The following is a 20,209-nucleotide window of genomic DNA, read 5'->3' on the forward strand; positions in this document are numbered from 1 at the left end:
GGGGGGGGCTACATACCCACAACCCCCAAATTACGCACCAGTTTACAAGCTGAGCAAGTTGTGTTGACATCAGTTAGTGCATCACTCGTGTCCTATATCTTGAGGTTTGAAACAATTATATTGAAGTGTATCTATAGACGGACTTCCCTCGCGTGCTGCGGCAGCGCGCGAAGATGTCGATGTAATAGTACATCTCTATGCCACTAACGTTGTAATAGTACACACTCGGTTGTAGAGGGCTTGTGCGAGGGAGTGGATAAATAATAACACAGCGTAGAGTTAAACTTCAACGTGGACTTTCGAACGAGCGGCGGGAATTGCCCCAGGAATTGCTCAACAAAATTGTAACAGCTGATTGTGGATACTTGAACTATTACAGCAGTATTCTTCTATGAGAAGTGATTTCCAACCGAAAGTGTCACCCATTTTCGGGCCTATTCGTGGCCTCTTCTATACTCTGCTTTCGAATTTGGTCGCAAGAATTTTTCCCAGCTAGCAGACGACACTAGCTGTCACAACAAACGACATGACAAACGCCGTGGACAGGATTTTGAGCCCGCTGCAAATTCGCAACAAGCTTGCGAAGGAGATCCTAGCCGAGGCAATCGGTACCTTCATTTTAATTGTAAGTAGTGAGGTAAAAGATTACCATTCCTGGGCTGTTGTAGAACTTAGTTGTCGGGCTGTGAAATAGAATAGCTTTAAAATGCACTTCCAGATGGTGCTTTATTTGACAGAGCAAAGTTCGATTAGATGAGTGTCAATACTAATTTATCACCTTTTTCTTATCTTTATTTCGTGTAGGCCTACGATCTACCCGTATTACTTTACTTTGGGCATGCATTATGACTGAGTAATCTTGGGCAAGGCATACAAACCTACATTGTAATATTCATTTGCTTGCATAAATCATTGTAAGTTACAATCGTATATAAACAGTGTCAACGAGCTATACTTTCTGTTAAAATTTCAGGAATTTTACTCATTTATGGTCGATACGTTGAGTTTAATTCTGTATAAATTGTCAAGTGATTATCAATATTAAACCTATGCAGTATTAATTTTTCAGATATTCATTTGCCCGTATTGTATTGAGGTGCATGTTCTGGCATCAAATAGCATAAAAGAAGAAGCAAACTTCATATTTTATGAGTGCCAAACATGCCTCGCTTTCATAATTATCTCGTGTGTACGTGGAAATTTAGTCAATTCTCCATTCAGTTGTCAAAATATGGGAAGGTTCAATCAATCAACAAAAAATATGATGCCAAAACTTATCATTCATATAAGTCATTTAGAAACCCTGAGCAACAATTGAATTTATCAGAAATTAGGAATGTATGCAATTATGCACTTAGTCATGTATGCAATTAATTGAGTTATGCATATTTTTTTACTGATTATGCAGTGAATATTAGTTTCATCTTGAATTAAAAGAAAATGGTCCCGACGGAGCAAGGGTCAGCAACAATTTATTGAATTCACCAGATCAGAAATTAAGACTGTATGCGTGCTTTTGTTAGTTTGCTGTTCATCTTTTCCTGATGTCATGAATAATATTAATCTCATTGTGACTTAAAACTGGAGCTTACTTGGCAAAGGTCTAATGACTAGGTGAATGGAAAACTGTATGTACAGTGTGTATCACACAGAATGTTTCTATGTCGAAGTGGAATGTTGTGTTCATAAATCACCCCAGCGATGATCATAGTAGCAGGGTCACATTTGGGTTACTACGGACAGCGGGGGGTGTGTCGGGGGATTGGGGATCACGTGACGTAGAATTCGGTTCGAATGTCAAGGTATCGAGAGGAAGGAGCAGGTCGGGAGGTCGGTAGGTCGAGCGTCTTCTGAATCGAATGTCGGGACTTTTTACTTGATGTTTTTGTTATTGGACAGGGGCTGCGGAACGGTTTTCAAAGTGGGGGGGGGAGCTTGCTTTCATGCAAAAAAATCACAATCATAATGGTCATTTTTACGTTTTTGTGACAAAGTGGGGGGGCTGAAGCCCCCCACCTCCCCCCCCCCCTCCCCCGCTTCCGTGGCTTCTGTTGGAGTTTGTATTACGATGGCGCACGAGTGAAAGTTCCAGGATAGAAAATGTACAGTTTCAGGCTATACGTGTAGAAATATGAATTTAATTGAATTGAATTTATCGAACAACCACGATATTTGGCATGCGTGGCCTACAGTTGAGCGAAACATTTTTGCTTGTTAACATATTAAATCGAGCGCGGATCATGAGGGAGGCAGATAAAGGGGGCACATGTCTCCCCACGGTTGAATTGCAATATCAAGAATAGAGATCCCAAAATGCCTTCATTTTGGAGTGATTACCTGTTGTTTTTTAATAACTTTATTGTTATTGTTGTTGTTTTTTGCTTTGCATTGCTTTTTTTTCTGGAGCCCAATTAAAGTCCCTTCATTCTTCAATGAAAAATCATGGATCTGCGCCTGATAACTTATTTTATTCATAATTTCCTGTTAAATGTACACAAATATGGCCTATGTCAAGATTGTAGGCCTATTGTCATGATTATGATAAAAGAAATGTTCCGGAAAGGGGAAAAATAGTTATTCATTGAATGTGTAGATTTATAGACTGAATATAAAACTCATATAGGCCCATGTCTGTCACAACCGGTACACTTCAGTAGGCCTTATTGAAAAATTATGCCTCCTCGCCAAAAATCATATAATGTTCCCCTTTTCACCTGTTCATCGTCAGATTTTGTAAAACTTACTACGTCATTTCCGTTTTGGCTTTATCAAGTACAATCCCACTCCACAGTCCACGCTCGAGTAAGAAATGCATAGGCCTAGTTGGCAACTGTAAAGTTGGATATGAAAATAAAACTGGCAGCAACAATAGGCATTCGACCTTCTTTTAAATACCCCATGAAAACAAAACAATTATTTTATATTATATCTTCCGTTTTTCGTTTTCGTGGCTATTTAATCTTCGCCTATTCCGCAGGACTCAATCTGCTCTGTGCAAAGTAATAAGAAATGATTTTCCAATTTTGTGTTACATGCCCCTGACTGAGAAGTCTAATAGGGTATGATTTTCGATATAAGAATCGATATTAAATGCATGAACGATTGCATGGATGCTATGTCCCTATACCGCGCCGCCGTATATCTGTTTTATCTATAGAAGATCCCCACCCCTCCCCTTTCCAAGAATTTATTGTGATTATACTTTTCTTTTTTCGTATCGGATTTTATTTGCAGACAATTGTAAATTACATATACGTTGTGTGCTCTACCCTTTTATCATTATTATTATCATTATTAAGGGTCGTGAGTTCGATTCCTATCCATGGTGTGTTTTCCTTCAGCTAGAAATTTATCCACACTGCATGCTGCACTCGACCCAGGTGAGGTAAATGGGTACCGACAGGAAGTAATTCCTCAAAAAGCTGTGCGCACCAAAGTCGGTAGACCAGCTTAGCCGAGCTAATATAGGACCACCTTTAGCACTTAGCAAGGTGGATACATGCGCTATACAAATACCATATTATTTTATTCTTACTTTTTTGCTCAGAGGATAATTTCGAAGAAAAAAATAGATTGACCAGCTATCTTCCCCGTCCCTTTTCTTCCCCTGGTTTGGTTCGTGCATCTCGCACACTGGCAAGACAAAACAAGTTATCAGTCAGCATGTCCAATGTTGTCCCAGGGTGGTTTGAACCCCTGACCTTATATCAGTGTACATGTAACTCGAGTCCAGACTTGGAATTACTCACCTATCTCTCTCGCTAGTTAGTAGGGCAATTAGCACCGTCTGAAGTTCAAGTAGGTTGGTGCTATATTTTGACTGGCGAAAACTAAACAACTATCAAGCTTCATTTTGTTTCTACACGTCTTTTGCATAGGCGTGATTTTGGAAAAATGCTAGCCAACCTATACACGGTCCTATTGTATTTTATTTTCTTTTTTTTTCACTGTTTTAAATGTTAACCAAAACAATTAGACCATACAAATATTGATCGACGTAATAGACTGAACATTTGACGAATGTTTAAATTCCTGCTTCTTCTAAATACCCATCTACTATTTTTTTCTCAAATTCAAATTCAAATTCAACTTTATTTCCACATTTGAAAAATATATTAATATACAAAGCCATCGACATAAGAAGGTATTATACATGTCGAGGGGCCAAAGGAAGAACAATTGCTTGTATATTATTGATCACAGTATACAAATCAAATCAATACATGTAAAAATTACACCAAACATGCCAAAGGTAACAATACAATCGCTTCAAATATATTTGATATTGTTTTATAGGAAATTAAGGTGACAATATAATATGCTGTTTACAATTATACTGAATCCTTGGATTCAATGAAATCAAAATTCTTCTTGAATACAGAAATGCTCTAGAATATATCAATTACGAATAGGAACTAGTACACAAATGTAATACTTAAATAATGGATATGAAAAAGGGCTCTTTGAATGTGTCGGGGAATAAGATTTACAAATCAAATATAGATATGGTGAGGAAAGTGCGAAACAGATATCAAGTAAAAGGGGGGAAATAGATAAGTATATAGACCAATGAGATTCGGTTTTAGCAGTAACATTTTGTTCATGGTTTGTTAATGATTATAATCTCCCTTAACTTTTTCGGTTGCGTTTACAGACTATTCAATGTCCATGCTTTACGCGCTCAAGAGATGTTAGCAATAAATATGTCATTGATGTTTACTCCGGGTGTTTACTTCTCGCACATTAATCATAACTATATTGCATGACTTATGAAAGATGGAAGTTAAAGTCCACATGACGCATTGTACTGATCGTGTGATGGTAATTAAGATGTTCATAAACTTAAATGTGTTGATAGTGTTGCTGAAAGAAATAGATACAGAATATGAAGTTTGGATAAAGACGGGGGGGTTGGGGGTTGGGTGGGGCGGGGCATGCCCCTATTCTTCTATGTTCATCGTTCCGCACTCTACTACATATTCTTGCTCAATACATTTTTTTAGAATCTCACGATGACTTCTTCCGCGAACTTATTCTCATAGACCAAGGTAAATGGTGTTGATTCCATGGGAAAGGGTGCTTTATTGATTAAAGGCATATGCTAACGTTGTAGACATGTAATTTTAAAAAAATCAAAGGAGAGATGAAATATGTACATGAATGCCTTAGTGTCAACCTAAAAACTCTGAAACCAACCAAAAAATTGAAAGAAATGCTTTTGATACGTTATAATTGAAGATTTTGTGTAATTTCTATCGTGCCGATAATAATTACAACACTTAAGTGTATGGATGAAATTAAGATGGCATTTCCGGTCATTTTATATTTCACTTTTTTGAGAGCACTAAATAATGATTTTCGGACGCGATTTTTTCTGGGCTTCATTTTTGTAACATATCACAGGCGTAGGCGACAATTTGGACCTCGCAGCTCTGATTTTTTTTAAGTCAAATCAATGTTAGCAAATGCCTTTAGGAAAATGTGTGTGTATATAGATAGGCTGATTCGAGAGAGTATTTAGACGGACAAGACATTCTGTCGATCCAAGTGAGCAAAGTGAGGGAAGAAAAAGTTGATAAATAGTGAGAGGACACTGAATAAGAGGTTGTGGAGTATAAAGGAGGTGGGGGGGGGGCTTGGGGCGCGGGCCGCCCCCATAAGAAAAGCTTTTTTAAATATATTTAAGAAAATCTACGGCAAACGGAAAGATGTGAAAGGAAAGGAAAGAATAGGAAAAGGATGATATCGTTTTATTATTGAATATTATTTAGATATCTACCATAAAATTAATATTTTATATTTTGATTATAAAAGTTTGAAATTGTCTTTTGATTATTAAAAGTAGAATTTTCTCTCGCATGAATGTGACGGTTGAAGAAATGTTTCTTATACGCTATATTTTGCCCCTCAAACATGTCGAAATTTTGGGTGCTCATATCGCCACTTGAAATAGAGATAGACATGGTAGATAGAGAGATAGAGAGGAGGAGAGAAAGGGAGATAGGAAGGGAGGGAGGGGGTGGAAAGAGAATGTCGTTTCTTCATCTCATCTCTCTTTTAATGCATGTAGAGTTGTGATCAAAAGTTAATGCACCCCTCCAGAAAATGCAGTATTTCATGCAAAGTGTTGAATGTAGACAACAACATTACAGTGTTTTGCGAGCTCAGAGAAATAAACTTGATTACGTGTAATGTTTTATCACCTGACTTCATTAAGAATCTAAAACAAGGCAAAACTTAGACGCTTTAACTACGTTAATTTTCTGGTGGGGTGCGTGCATTAACTTTTGAGCAACACTGTACATGCATGAAAAGAAAGAGAGATGAGATGAAGAAACGACTCGTAAAAGAGAAAGGATACATAACTTCAGTCATGTCGTTACCGAAAAAATACATACGAAGTGATAATGAGAAATTGAGGGGAGACTTCGATAAAGACGGGGCACAGACGGGAAATGAATCAAGTAAAAGCTCTTTAACAAAACAAGAGACTATCGAGGAGTCACGGCCATTCCCCTTTCAAGTTTCATTGAGTTCCAATCAGACGAAAATTCGTCTCTCTCTGTCCTCCGGTGTTTGTTTGTTGATGTCCGACGAAATGCCATCTCAGGATAATGGCTGTACTTTTTACAGCATCCCATTTCTTCTGCTGGCAATCTTATTAATGTTTGTTGCTTTATAGTAAACATTGTCAAATCTGAATGAAATTGAGATATATTGCTTCGATATAATTGCAATTATTATCATTAACTTAAATTGAGATTGATTTGCAAGGGAAGTGGCTCAGGCACAAAGTATATGGAAGTCGTAAGCACGTGTCAAATCGAAATGAAATTGAGAAATATGGTTGCAATATTGAAATTATCATTTTGGAATGAGATTGATTTACAAGGGAACTGGCTCTGTCACAAAGTATGGAAGTCGTGGGCGTGTCTTTTATTATTGCTGTAATAAAGATTATTACATAATGGTGATGGATACCGGCGTATGGGGTGTTTGAATAGAGAGAGAGAGAGATGACGTCATAATAGAATATTTTAAATTGTTTCTTCTTCCCTTTTCTTCCACTTTTTTCTATTTTCCTCGATTTTCACATTCTTTGAAGGGGGAGGGTGCCACTCGTACCCCAAGGTGGGGCTTCCTCGATTAGAGTATTATCATATCTTATTATCATATTATCATATATTTCAGTCAACATAAATTTACAATACATGAACATCATAATATGACATCACAAAGTACATTACTACATGAAAAACTTATAACAGAGAAGCGATAACGAAATTTAGACAAACATACAATAAGCATACGATAAAGCAATAAACGAAAAATGCCGACGCCAACTATTATAAGCCAAAATGCTTGAGTTCGAGCAGCCAAAAATAGACTAGAATGAGTCTTCTTTCAGTATTCCGATTATTGTGAATCAGAGAAGAGTTTATATATCATCAATGCTAACAATTGAAATAGTTGATATACAGTCTTATACGTAAAAGAGAGATTAGTGTGCACTAGCGTACCTAAGGGAGGGGTGGGGGGCAGGGGCAGACTGCCCCCATCCCCCTGACGAGTCACAACTGATCCAGGGGACGTGCCCCTGCCCCCACCCCCTATGACGAGTCACAACTGATCCAGGGGACGTGCCCCTGCCCCCACCCCCTATGACGAGTCACAACTGATCCAGGGGAAATAACAAATTAATAATTTGTAATGTAAAAATGCAATGAAAACAGACGTGTGCTCCCCCTTTTGAAATTGAAGACTTTTTTCTCTTTTTTTTGCTTGTCAATTTTTTTCTGGTACGAAATCCTTTATTTGTGGTTGAAGACTTTTTTTTTCTTTTTTTGCTTGTCTATTTTTTTGCGGGTTTAGAAATCATAGATGGCATGGGTTTTTCGTATACTATTTTCCATCCGATTTCGATAAGATTTTCAGTGTTGTTCTAGTTCATATTGTATATTTCTCATTCAACATGATAGAATAAACTTGGATTTGGCATGTTTGGGGTGGATTTTGACTTCAACTGATAATTTTTTTTCTTGGTCGAAGATTCACAGTCCTTCCTCGATGGTCAGGACCCTGGGAACAATTTTTAATAGGGGTGCTGGTTTAAATTTGACAAGCAAAAAAAAAGTTTTCATTACAAAATGGTGGTCATTTTGGTCATTTGAAATTTGACAATAAAAAAAGTTTTGATACAAAATGACCGTGATTTTATACCAGTAAAATTTGGCAAGCAAAGAAGAGGGTTTCGTAAAATAAATAAAGCTGATTTTGATTTTTTTTTAATTCTACGATTTACCAGATTTCTAGGGGTACTGCTATTGGTAAATAATACACGCAGCACCCCCCCCCCCCCCGCTTCCCATTGCCATTTCGCTGATGGTAGAGAGCTATAGCGAGCACAACTGGGCGTACCAGAGGAGTTTTTGATTCAGATCAAAGGCAAAACAACAACTGTTTATGCCTCCTATTTAACCTTCAATTAGCTTCTGTTGGCCTTGCACTCCACACTGCATCGGCTGTGTTGAGACAATATCGAGACCATTAAAGTTCATTCCATTGTATATTCATCATTCGACTTTCGTGCGGTAGGGGGAGGGTGTTGGGGGTACGTGGCTGTTAGGAGAAGATAATAATTATTGAAGAAAATGAACATTTTAAAATAAGTGCGATGTGAAGTGGGGAAGGCGGCGGGGAGGGGTCTTAAGGTTGCTTTACGTGATGATCGACTCTGTAATGAGAATACTGCATTTGATATAGGTAACACTTGAGCTGTTTGATTTGGTTTTGAACCCATGGTATATCGCTTTTCAAAACACATAATCACCGATCTCCTCGTATCTCGTCCCTTATCTCACTCTGAATAACTGCATCTAGGAGTGCACAATACAATTTGTACTTCTGACTCATTTGTTTCATTTCTTCTATTCAAAGACACTTTTTTTCGAATTGTTCACTTATGGACGAGTCAAATTTGACATGGCGTTTGTATCAGACTGCCGCTTTAACTTGAGTCAGAGAGACTTGGGCATCAACCGAGAACTGATCATAATCCCAGTCAAAATTATTTAGATAAGCTACTTTGACTATGGTGAAAATGACTCGATTTAATGTCAAATCGGAGCTAGATCTTTTAGGCCCTACTCCGTAAAAACAAGAATTAACAAACACTCTTGAAAACCAATTTCGACGGTATTGCTCCTCTTTGAAAGGGTCATCCGAAGTCCCTTGACCGTTCTCGTTACTAAGATGGAAAATGTTAGATTGTAGAGTAGATAGCTTGAAAAGTGCACTAGCAGTCTGTTTTACACATGTTGAAACAACATCAGCTGATCTGACTGAGAGCCAACGTTTGAAGAGGGGAGTGGTAAGAATTAAGAACTAATGGGGATTGGTGGATAAGCCAGGGAGAGATGGAGAAAGAAGGAGAGAGAGTGAGAAAGAGAGGGAAAGATAAGATGGAGCTAAGACGGGGAGACAACATGAGAGGAAGTGAGATAGAGTGATGAGACTCGTTTCACAGTGGCAAACAGACCAAAAAATGGGGCAGTAGTTTTACATCTTAGGTAGAGGAGGGTCGGGAGAGAAATGGAGGGAAAGATTGAGAGCAATAGAAGGAGTAGAAGGAAAAGAAGGATGAGAGAGAGACTTGTTTTGCGGCCAGGCGACATTGAGGGTATGGACGAGAGTGTCGAATAGAAAAGGATAAATGGGGTAGTAGTTCCACATCTTAGGTACAGGGAGAGAGAGATAGATGATAAAGAAGAAGAAGAAAAAGAAGAAGAAAAAGAAGAAGAAAAAGAAGAAGAAAAAGAAGAAGAAAAAGGAGAAGAAAAAGAAGAAGAAAAGAAGAAGAAAAAGAAGAAGAAAAAGAAGAAAAAGAAGAAGAAAAAGAAGAAGAAAAAGAAGAAGAAAAAGAAGAAGAAAAAGAAGAAAAGAAGAAGAAGGAAGAAAGAAAGAAATAAAGAAAGAAAGAAAGAAAGACAGACAAAAAGGAAGGAAGAAAGAAAGAAAGAAAGAAAGAAAGAAAGAAAGAAAGAAAGAAAGGAAGGAAGGAAGAGAGAGAGAGAGACTTGTCTTGCGACCAGGCGACATTGAGGGTATATGGATGAGAGTGGCGGACAGAAGGAAAAATAAATGGGGTACTAGTTCTTCATCTTAGATATAGAGAAAGCGAGAAAAAGAGACAGAGGGGGAGAGAGAGGAAGAGAAGAAGAAGTTTGAGAGACTTTACGTGCGATCAGGCGACGTTGGGGGAATGGATGAGAGTAGCGAGCAGAAAAAATGGGGCAGTAGGTCTACATCTTAGGTAGATGTACATGTGTAATTCAATTAGCATTCCTTCTTCATTGAAGCTTGTCTCTTTCAACGCACCTGACTTGCCTGTTTGCATAATAATACCGTGGTGATCGAGAGTTCTTATTGTGTTTCTCGATGGTGTATTTATGTTCTTGCTGGTGACGATAATTGTGCTTTATTGATATGAACGGAGAACCACTGTCATCAGTCAGTTTATAATTATGTTCATATTACAATGAATGCAATCAATAACAATAACAAAATGTTAAGGTTTACAGTATACTGCAACGATTCACTGATAGTATAGTATCTCAGGTATACAATGGCTATAAATATAGGACGGTCATGTGATGCTCTTAGTCTCAGCCAATTAAATTAGGAATTAGTATTTATCCTCTAATCATCACAAGTAAGTGATATTCCGATATTGGGAGAGCCAGAACGAAAGAAGGGAAGAAAGCGAGGAGAGATGAGAAAGAGAGGGAACAGGAAAAAAAAAGAAAATAATGTGTGGTTGGGGTGTGTGTCGGGGCCGGGGGGGGGTCAATATCAAGATACAGGTTACCGTGCGCGAATTTGAAACATGACACGACAGACAAATAGGTCAAATGGAGGAAGGTCATTGAACAAAATGGATCATGAATAATGATCATGGTGTTATTGGCGATTGGTGATGATGATGATGATGATGATGATGATGACGGTTGACATTGCAAGCTATCAGGTGATTTTGTCAAGTGATGCTGTTGGTGCTCGTGATGCTGCTGCTGATGATGTTGATCATGCTAATGATGATGGAGATGGAGAAGACGATGCTGCTGCTGCTGCTGCTGCTGCTGATGATGATGATGATATGCGGATAAGCTAATGCTGCTCCTGTTGCAGCTGGGGATAATGATGCTCCTGCATGACTCTTTTACTGATCATGGTGCTGGTAACGAAGGTAATGGAAAAGAAGGAGATGATGGTGAAAGTTAGGATGATGCTGTTGTTAATGATGTTGCTGCTGATGATAATTGTGATGCTCAAAAAGAAGAAGGAGGAGGAAAAGAAAAAGAAGAATAAGGATGATAAGGATGATTATGATGATGAAGAAGAAGAAGAAAAAGATATTGATGGTGTTGATGATGTTGATGATGATGTTGTTGATGATGAGGATGATGATGACGATGACGACCCACTTTGTATGACGCCATTTTATTCACATCCCTTCCAACGCATACACAATACGCAATCCATGCAGTCAATATCCCACATGAAGTGAATATACTCCCCTTTAATCAGTACTACAAGACGTTCTTGGTCGTTTCGAGATTGATGCGGGGTGGATGATGGAGCCCTGTTGTGGCAGTAGTGGTATCCAGGCGGGGGTAAATGATACCCCTCTGCACGTGAAGACATCGTTTAAGATATTGGATAGGATGTCACATCCTTTAAAGCGTGAGCATTACTGTCAGTTGCTCTTATCGTGGGGCGGCCTTTATCATCCCAATCGCACCAGTAGGGCCAAAGGGGGGGGGGGGGTGGCTTCCACGATGTTCATACAGTATTAGTCAGTTAATGATAACTAGTTGGATGGACGAAATTTTAACAATAACTAAATTCGAATTCAAATTCAAATTCAATTCGGTTTTGTTCACAATACTCATCTTAAAGTCCGAAGACTAACAATGCGAGTTTACAATAACAAAAACACATAACAGAGAAAATGAATAAATACATAACATTCAGTAACTTGGTCATTATGTCGATGGACCTCTCGCCCCCTCCCAAACCACTCTCGTAAGTTCAAAATTATAGTTCCGGATTTCATGCTTTTGGGCATTTGATTAAAAGTGCACTAATTTCGAATATGGCTACAAATAAAATGTTGCTAAATTTTATATACTATTATCTGATTATTCCAATTGGTTTCTGTGCTCAACCTCCATCTTTCTATGATATCTGTTTGTTTATCCCCCCCCCCCCCTTCAGTCGATTTCAATCCCTCTCTTTTCATCCTTTTAAAACCGACTCCACTTTATTTTTTCTGTTATACGTCAATCAAGCAAGCTATGAAATCGGTTCCGTGTGTCCTCCATCTTTACAAATCCAATCACATTAGAAGCAGAAACAAGAAGAGTGCAGGTTAAGAGGATTTGTAACACAGTCTTGCCTAACCGATCTTCGGTTAAATTCACTTGAGGGGGAGTTTTTAGAGTAGCGAGCTATTGATTTATAGTGTGTGGGAGTTTGCATATATGGCTCACATCACAAATGCATGCCCGCGTTCCCAAATGATATAATGTCGAGAAAAAAAAGGAATAATGAAAACAGATTCAGTGAAGAATGGTTATGGTTTCGTAACCGGGTTATCCGGGTCGGTGCCCTTTGCTAAGGTTTATTGCATTACCCATGTCCATGCGGAGAAGACGTTGGTCACAGCCCACTATAGTACCTGTTGGCCTGGCCTTCCTCCCAAGGCATAGAAATGCAGTTGTGCATGTATCTAGCAAAAATACCGACAAGAGCAAGCCTAAAGTTTTCATCTGCAGCTGTCAGCAGCTCCCGCCTTGACCGACCACTGCTATATAAGGCAAGTGCAGAAGTCATGCCCGTTTAATTGTTGACAGCGACGGCACTTCGTCACGTTGAACTTTCTAGATTATCGATCTCATTCAAATCCAAAATAGACTTCTCGCCCTCCATGAGTGAGGCATCCGGGACACAATATTTCATGCACCATGCCCCTAACCTTGACACGCACGAATGATGAACAGACACTGGGTGGATGTTTTTATAAAGCTGTTCGTAAGTTACGAGCGACTTTACGAACGACTAATGATCCTTTATGTGGTAAATGATATACGCCAACCAAATTTTCATTGAATAATATCAGGTGCGGATCCAGGAGGGGGCCGAGCCGGCCCCGCCCCCCCCCCCATTTTTTGACGACCTGCAGAAAAAAAGTGTACTTTATCTTGATAGAAACTACGAAAAACAGAAAGGAAAGTAAGAAAGAGGTATTATACCCATGATGTGTAATTTACAGCCTCGTAACGGCCGGCCCGACCCCGAAAGGAAACAAGAGAAAGGTGAGGGGAAAGAATTGGAAAATAGACTTTATATAAGAATTTTCGCTCGCGCTTCGCGCTCGCATTGCCTGTGTAATGAATCCCATGCAAGAGGATTAAATGACACTTCATATATCCAGTTCTGAAATCAATTTGCACACAATATTTTAGCTCGCACATCAAGCTTTCATTATTTTGTTTGATTTACACAAATTGTTATATCAAAATTTTCAGCTCGCGTTGCGCGCTCGCATTGTTTGACTTGTGAGATACCTATTCTCTTTGGAAATTCTTTCCCAAATTTGTCAAAATGCTCCTTAGACTGTTTAGTTTTCAGGTCGGAATATCAAAAATTTTGAGCTCGCGCTTCGCACTCTCATTATTTAATTGGTGATACTTGTATCCTCTTCATTAATCACTAAAAACAGTCCTAATTGAGTCCCTTTTCACGTTACTATAATAAAATTTCGGCTCGCGCTTCGCGCTCGCATTGTTTAGTTGGATACTTATCTTTGTTCATGATTATAAAAACTGCTCAGAATCTTCAGTTCTAAGGACATAAAATATCAAAGAATTTTAGCTCGCGCTTCGCGCTCGCATTATATATTACGACCACATGAGATACCTTATCTTGTTTATAACAATAAAAAAACTAACATATACTTAAAATTTCAGTCTCTAGTTACCCCCTGAAAAACCCACAAAAAATCAGATTATAGCGGCCAATCAAGAAAAAAGTTTGATGAAAATATTTTTCGGCCCCCCCCCCCTATTGGTGAAAGCTGGATCCGCCCCTGGATATTAATGCCTAAGGAAGGATGACAAGTAGTCCTTAACAGCTTTATGAAACACCCACCAGGTCGTAATGTATAACCATGCACACCTTCAACATTTACTCTATTTGGACCTTTCTTCAACCAATAAAGAAAAAAAAAGAGCATTATTTCTAAATTTACAAGGATTGCGGAGTCGGGGCCGAAGCCGATGTCTTCGCCCACTCCCCCTTACTTGTGTTCAAAACCGTGAAGAAAAAACGTAAAAAATGACCATCTGATTGTGATTTTTTGATTCATGATAAGTAAGGCATCAGAAGAATGTTCTGTCTATCAGTAGCCATGTTGATTGCTGTTACACACAGGCCTACTTATGTTACATAATTATGATTTGGGCAATATTTTAATTGTACTCATCAGCCACAGGTATATTTTCATCGCTACATTCAAAGCGTGGGGAGGGCTTTCCGCTACAGTCACACCAACGAAACCGACTCCAACCCGACCGATGATGTATCAACGGAAAAGGTGTTAAAGCTTTAGTCGGTCTGAGTTGGTGTCAACGGTGAAACTATCAAGGTCCAAATTTCTCTTATTCCCATAAGGTTTGATTTTCGTGCACAGACGAGGACGTGGTACAACAGCTGACTTGATAATCGTCACATGACCTTCTGACCAAACTGTTATGGGGCGTTGCAAGAAACTTGCGATCAATTGCAAGTCTATTTTCGTTCCCGAAATCAAGCTTATGCCGTCCAATTAATTGCAAATTTGCAATTGATTGCTAATCTGCTCCATGAAACAAGGAGTGATATCTGATTTGCTATATTGTAAAATTGCAACAGAATATTTGCGATTGATTGCAAATATTTTCTTCCAACACCCCTTAAGACATGTAAAAGGATGAGCATGTGACCCATTTTAAGAGACGCATCGTTGATTCTCCCAAGTTTTAGATTAGATTATAAGCATTATAATGATGACATTTTCATTGACACTAAGTGAAAATCTCAAGTAAAATTTGGCATTCGATTACGATTTTCATCTATAAAATTTTATAACAATAAGAAAATAATTCTGGTTTTATTTGTTTTAAAATTTTACAGTTAATGCGGTAATACTGCAGCCTAATTTCGTTGTGGTTGCACTGATTGCGGCTGAGATTAGTAGAGGGACATTATTACCCCCCCCCCCCCCTCCTTCAATCTTCAATACGATTGAAATGGCCTTCTCCATTTATGAGGTTTTAGACGACTGGGTGAAAATAATTGAATTGCAATATAAATATTTGAATCACTGATGATGAGTGAAAAAAATGAATAAAATTGGTAAAAGTCAGATGCACCAGTGAACCTAAACAATTTGTCGTCACTTTCTTTAAGATAGGACACGAGCAGACTAGAAATACCGGTTGTCATGGTAACTTCATCCTACACTAGCCTGTGAAGTTTACTCTGAGATGTGAAAGTTGCAACAATCATTTCAAATAAACGCTCGACCAGAAACAGCCTTGGTTAGAAATGAATAATGCACATGATTCACCTAGAAAACTCTATACGGTGACAAAAGTGAGGTCTCAAATCGATTTCTATTTAAACACGAACAAGCTTACCGAACAAGCTTACCATTGCAGAATGGGTAAGTATATTGGCTCAAACGTGCCAGGAAATTCATATGGCCCGGATTTCCAAAAATTCATCAGTTTTATACGAAATAGCGATGCATCGGAATAAAATGTGCTGTTATGAAATCAACCATTATAACAATTTATTTACGTTTGACTTGATAGGCACACACACACATACACACCCACACACACATACACATATATACTAAATACAAACGTATCTGTCATTTGCGCCTTTTCCAATCGTCTTCTAAAGCCACTTGTAAAATTTCATGGTAATTTCGTGCTCCATTAAAAAACTAAAAGCATGCAAGGTCAACATGTTCTTCGATAATGTCGACGAATTACAAGATTCAGCTGAGTTACATTCAAGTTCAAGTTCGTATTCATTCAATTATTCCTGCAACAAAATATACAAAATCAAACTTGAGCAACTTCAAGACATTTCCTTGTTTGTTTTATGTATGCATAGATTCAGAAAGTAAGCATAGGAATGAAATAGCTCTGACGATAATGAACCTGTCGAAAATGAATAATCTTATATCGAAGAAAATGGGACCAGTCGATCAATTTTAGAAAATGCTATGGTGAGCTATACATTTTATTTTTATTTGTGCTTACCAGTAATGTCGATAAGCCTGTGAGGGAGGGTGTGTGTGTGTGTGTGTATTTTATACCCTTGAAATTATTTAAAATGTCAACGTAAAGGGCAAGGCCACCCCAACAAAAAGTTGACTTGAATAAAAATTTAAAAAATCAAGCTTAACTCTGAAAACCGGGTGTCAAATTGGAAGGTTATGACATTTCAAATTTTCGCCTACAGTAATCCTGGTCGTTATGCAAATTAGGTTACCGATGACAAAGCCCACTATTTCTTTTGTAAATGACTTATATGAAAGTAGTAAATATTCCTTTGAATCTGATTTCGGGAGGGGGGTTCTTGAAGGAGTGAATTGAAGAGAAACAAAAATCAAAAGATATGCCGTTGATTTAAAATATCTTGATGATTGTTCTACATAACAACTGTCTGCTTTAACTTTGACCTTAACCCCGCCTTTCGTGCTTTATTTTGTGTCTGTGGTGATTTCCTTTCAAGGTTGTTCTTAAAATGTTTATTTTAGCCTTGGTCTCAACTGTTCTCATATATTTTAATAATTGTTCAATTTGTTTTCTTTGTCAATCGTAACTGTTGCTGTTCTGTCCCATGGAATGTTCTTTTCGCCCCTCGTTTCTATAATACGTGTTGATGTTTTTGTTCTCGGTCCTTTTTCTTTTCTTCAAGGGCAATCCCATAAGTTTGCTGCCGGTTTTCTTTTGCCGAGTTGTCAAAAATTGATTTATTTGGTGCACTGCATGGTTTCCATGGAAGCGAATTCTGATGAACCACGGGATTCTACAGTGTATCTATAAAACAAACTAAGGTGTTAATTTAACATGATCTATTATGGCCCTATATATGAGCATGAGAGAAGCATCGAAAGAGCACGGGTTAAACATTGGGCTTACACCAAATGGTGTTTAAATAACACAACACACTGCTGGACAAACTGGAGTTGTTTCAACAATATTATTCTCTATGTGATCATGTAATTATAATATATCATGGGGCTGGTGTAAAACCAACACTAGATCTTTTTAGTTTATCTTTACTACTAACGAAATCTGTTCTTTAGTGTTATCATCGAACAGCTATTGAAGACATCGGGGTTTTTGGCTTATACATTCGCATCGTTCGTCCATCTGATATATTATTTATTGTAATTGGGGGCACATTGGGATCTGTTGATTGGTAATTCATAGATAATGTCGTTGCCGCCAATCAACCAATTATCTCCCTATTATTGGGAAGAAATAGGGGAAGAATAATTATATTGACACACACGAGTGGTGACAGATACTTAGCTATTGTTTCCTATACAGTTCTCTGCAATTGCACTGAATGTTTTAAAGGGGCGAAGAACTCTATATAAGGAGTTCGAGCACTCGGTGAATCCGTTGCCATAAAATGTTAAAGAGAGTCTTGTTTACATACACCCTCATTAAACAATCAGAAATATACTTATGATTCTTTTTGTTTAAAATCATGATGTTGATTCGATTTGGGAATGTTGTAAACATTGCACCATTGGTAAGGTTCTGTAGCCTATGGACTCTATTTATATTACTTGATGTAGTGCTGTTCAAAATGGCTGTGGCAAATTGGATTTAATGAAACCATATAAAATTTCAAGATCTTGTTGTTCCGTGAATTTCAAATTCTTGACTGGAAAATGTGCAAACAATATTATAAAGGTTTTCACACCTGCATGTGTTTGTTGTTAATATCCCACCTTGAGGGAGAAAATTAAGTAGGTACTATGTCATACAGAACGTTATGTTGACATCTTCAGTAGATTGTTTCTAAACCAGTAGCGTATCAGGCGGGGAGGGGGCAGTCTGCTCCCCTGGCGGAGCTCACTTGTAAAATAAACAAACGGGAAAAAAGAAAAAGGGGAGAAAGATAGAAACAAAGAAAAGAAAGAAAGAAAGAAAAAAAAGAAAGAAAGAAATAAAGAATGAAAGAAAGCAAGAAAGAAAGAAAGAAAGAAAGAAAGAAAGCAAGAAAGAAAGAAAGAAAGAAAGAAAGAAAGAAAGAAAAAAGAAAGAAAGAAAGAAATGGAAAGAAAAGAAAAGGAAGATAAATGAAAAGAGGAAATACAAGAAAAGGGAAAAGGGAAATAAAGAAAGTAAGAAGAAGAAAGGTAAAACGAAAGGAAAGAGGGGGAAGGAATAAAAGGAAGAATAAGAAGAACAAACTCATCCCGAAGTGCTAATAAATGGGACGGTGAGAAAGGGGAAATAAATTCTATTTTTAATCTCACACATGTCTGACGTAATAGATTGCAGTCGCTGTCAGTTATGTTCGAATAAGCAGTTGTATAAGTAATTCATTTATTTCTTTCCTTTAATCATGGACGAACATTTTAAGTAGACTGTCTTAAACATTAATGCCCATTTTCTTAAATTTGTATTAAGATTTAGATGTTGTCTATAGTTGTGGTTCTGGAAAATGAAATGTGACGTCAGTATAATGGAGGATCAATAAACGTTGCCATGATTACCACATTAATTTGTGACTCAAATTATTGAGAGGTATCTGGAAATGAAAACAAGGTATTCTCCCGAAAAAGAGCGCATAAACATAAGAAACACAGTTTAAACAAAATTTAGCATATTCAGGCTGGATCCCCATAGTCATGCATCTACAATACAGGCCTGCGATATAGCTTTTTCATACCTCCGAACCTTCAAACATTGGGAGGCGTGGTGCATTCATAATGATAAACTCAATAAAGACATACATTTAAAGTGATTGGTTGACATCGGTTTAAAATTTGAGCTATGAAGGCCACACTTGTCACCTGTGTCTGTGATATGTTACAAAAATGAAGCCCAGAAAATATTGAGTTCGAAAATAATTATTTAGTGCTTCAAAAATTGAAATATAAAGTGACCGGAAACACCATCCTAATTTCATCCCATACTCTTATGTGTACTATTTAGGTGTCTATAAGACGCCTATTTACAAAATCAGGGTTTGCCTTGTATAGTTTTCGCTTTTCATTCTCAATAGTGGTTGTTTATAGGGTTTATTAGTTCTAATACATGCACTTGTACACATGTTTCATCTTGGTTTGAGAATTTTTTAGATCGGCTGCTCACAAAGTTAAACAATACCTTTAAACATGCAATGCAAACTTTGTAAATTATCGGGGTGGCATCAAAGGAACTGCATGTACTCGAGGGATTCCTGATCATGTTTATCAATGGGAATGTAGAGCGTGTCTGTGGATCAGTGCCATGAATTCAAAATTTCCTTATCCATCTTGGCAATTTGTGTTTCATTTCCATTCATTTCATCATTTTAACATGAACATATCACCGGAAATTTGATCTCTTACGCTCGTCGAAATCACAGTACCCGCCCATTCATGAATTTTCGAGAACTAAATATAGCGAGTGATATACTGACATGGGTAACATAATCGAGTGAACGTTATGAGTTATTTCGACAAGGTCAGTTTTAGAAGAGGTAAAACGAATTTCGTCAACACGAGGTTTTAGTTTAGTCAGTTTAATTTTCTTTCTTTAAATTTATGATTTATCTATTAAATTTGTTCGCTATGATTCCTCACTTATCAATATGTTTATTAATCAAGCGATTTCTATCTGTACGTGTATCATCTACGTATACATCTCCAGTATACAATGTATCCATCCTTCCTAACGTTCTTTTCTAAAGGACTCTCTCCAGACAATAATTGGAGAAAAATGAAACCAAGCAGGTCGCTCAATTTTCTAACTGCCGTGTTTTTTTTTTTATCTCTTGTCTTGAGCGGATATGCTACATAATTCTCTCAAGGGATTATTCAAACAATTGTAGTTATGTCAGACTCGGACATATCCAACATTGA

At 37.7% G+C, this 20,209-nt stretch overlaps 1 protein-coding gene across 1 annotated transcript in view; it reads left to right on the forward strand.

Moving 5' to 3' along the window:
* The first annotated feature begins 262 nt into the window (after positions 1 to 262).
* The window catches only part of LOC121415867 (aquaporin-9-like), a 39,710-nt gene continuing 19,763 nt past the window's right edge, over positions 263 to 20,209 (forward strand). The window contains exon 1 of the mRNA XM_041609243.1: positions 263 to 625. Coding sequence (XP_041465177.1) covers positions 527 to 625 — 99 coding nt within the window. The 5' untranslated portion in view covers positions 263 to 526. The remainder of the gene's footprint in view (positions 626 to 20,209) is intronic.

The sequence above is a fragment of the Lytechinus variegatus genome, chromosome 5 (assembly GCF_018143015.1).
Source record: "Lytechinus variegatus isolate NC3 chromosome 5, Lvar_3.0, whole genome shotgun sequence".
Taxonomy (NCBI): domain Eukaryota; kingdom Metazoa; phylum Echinodermata; class Echinoidea; order Temnopleuroida; family Toxopneustidae; genus Lytechinus; species Lytechinus variegatus.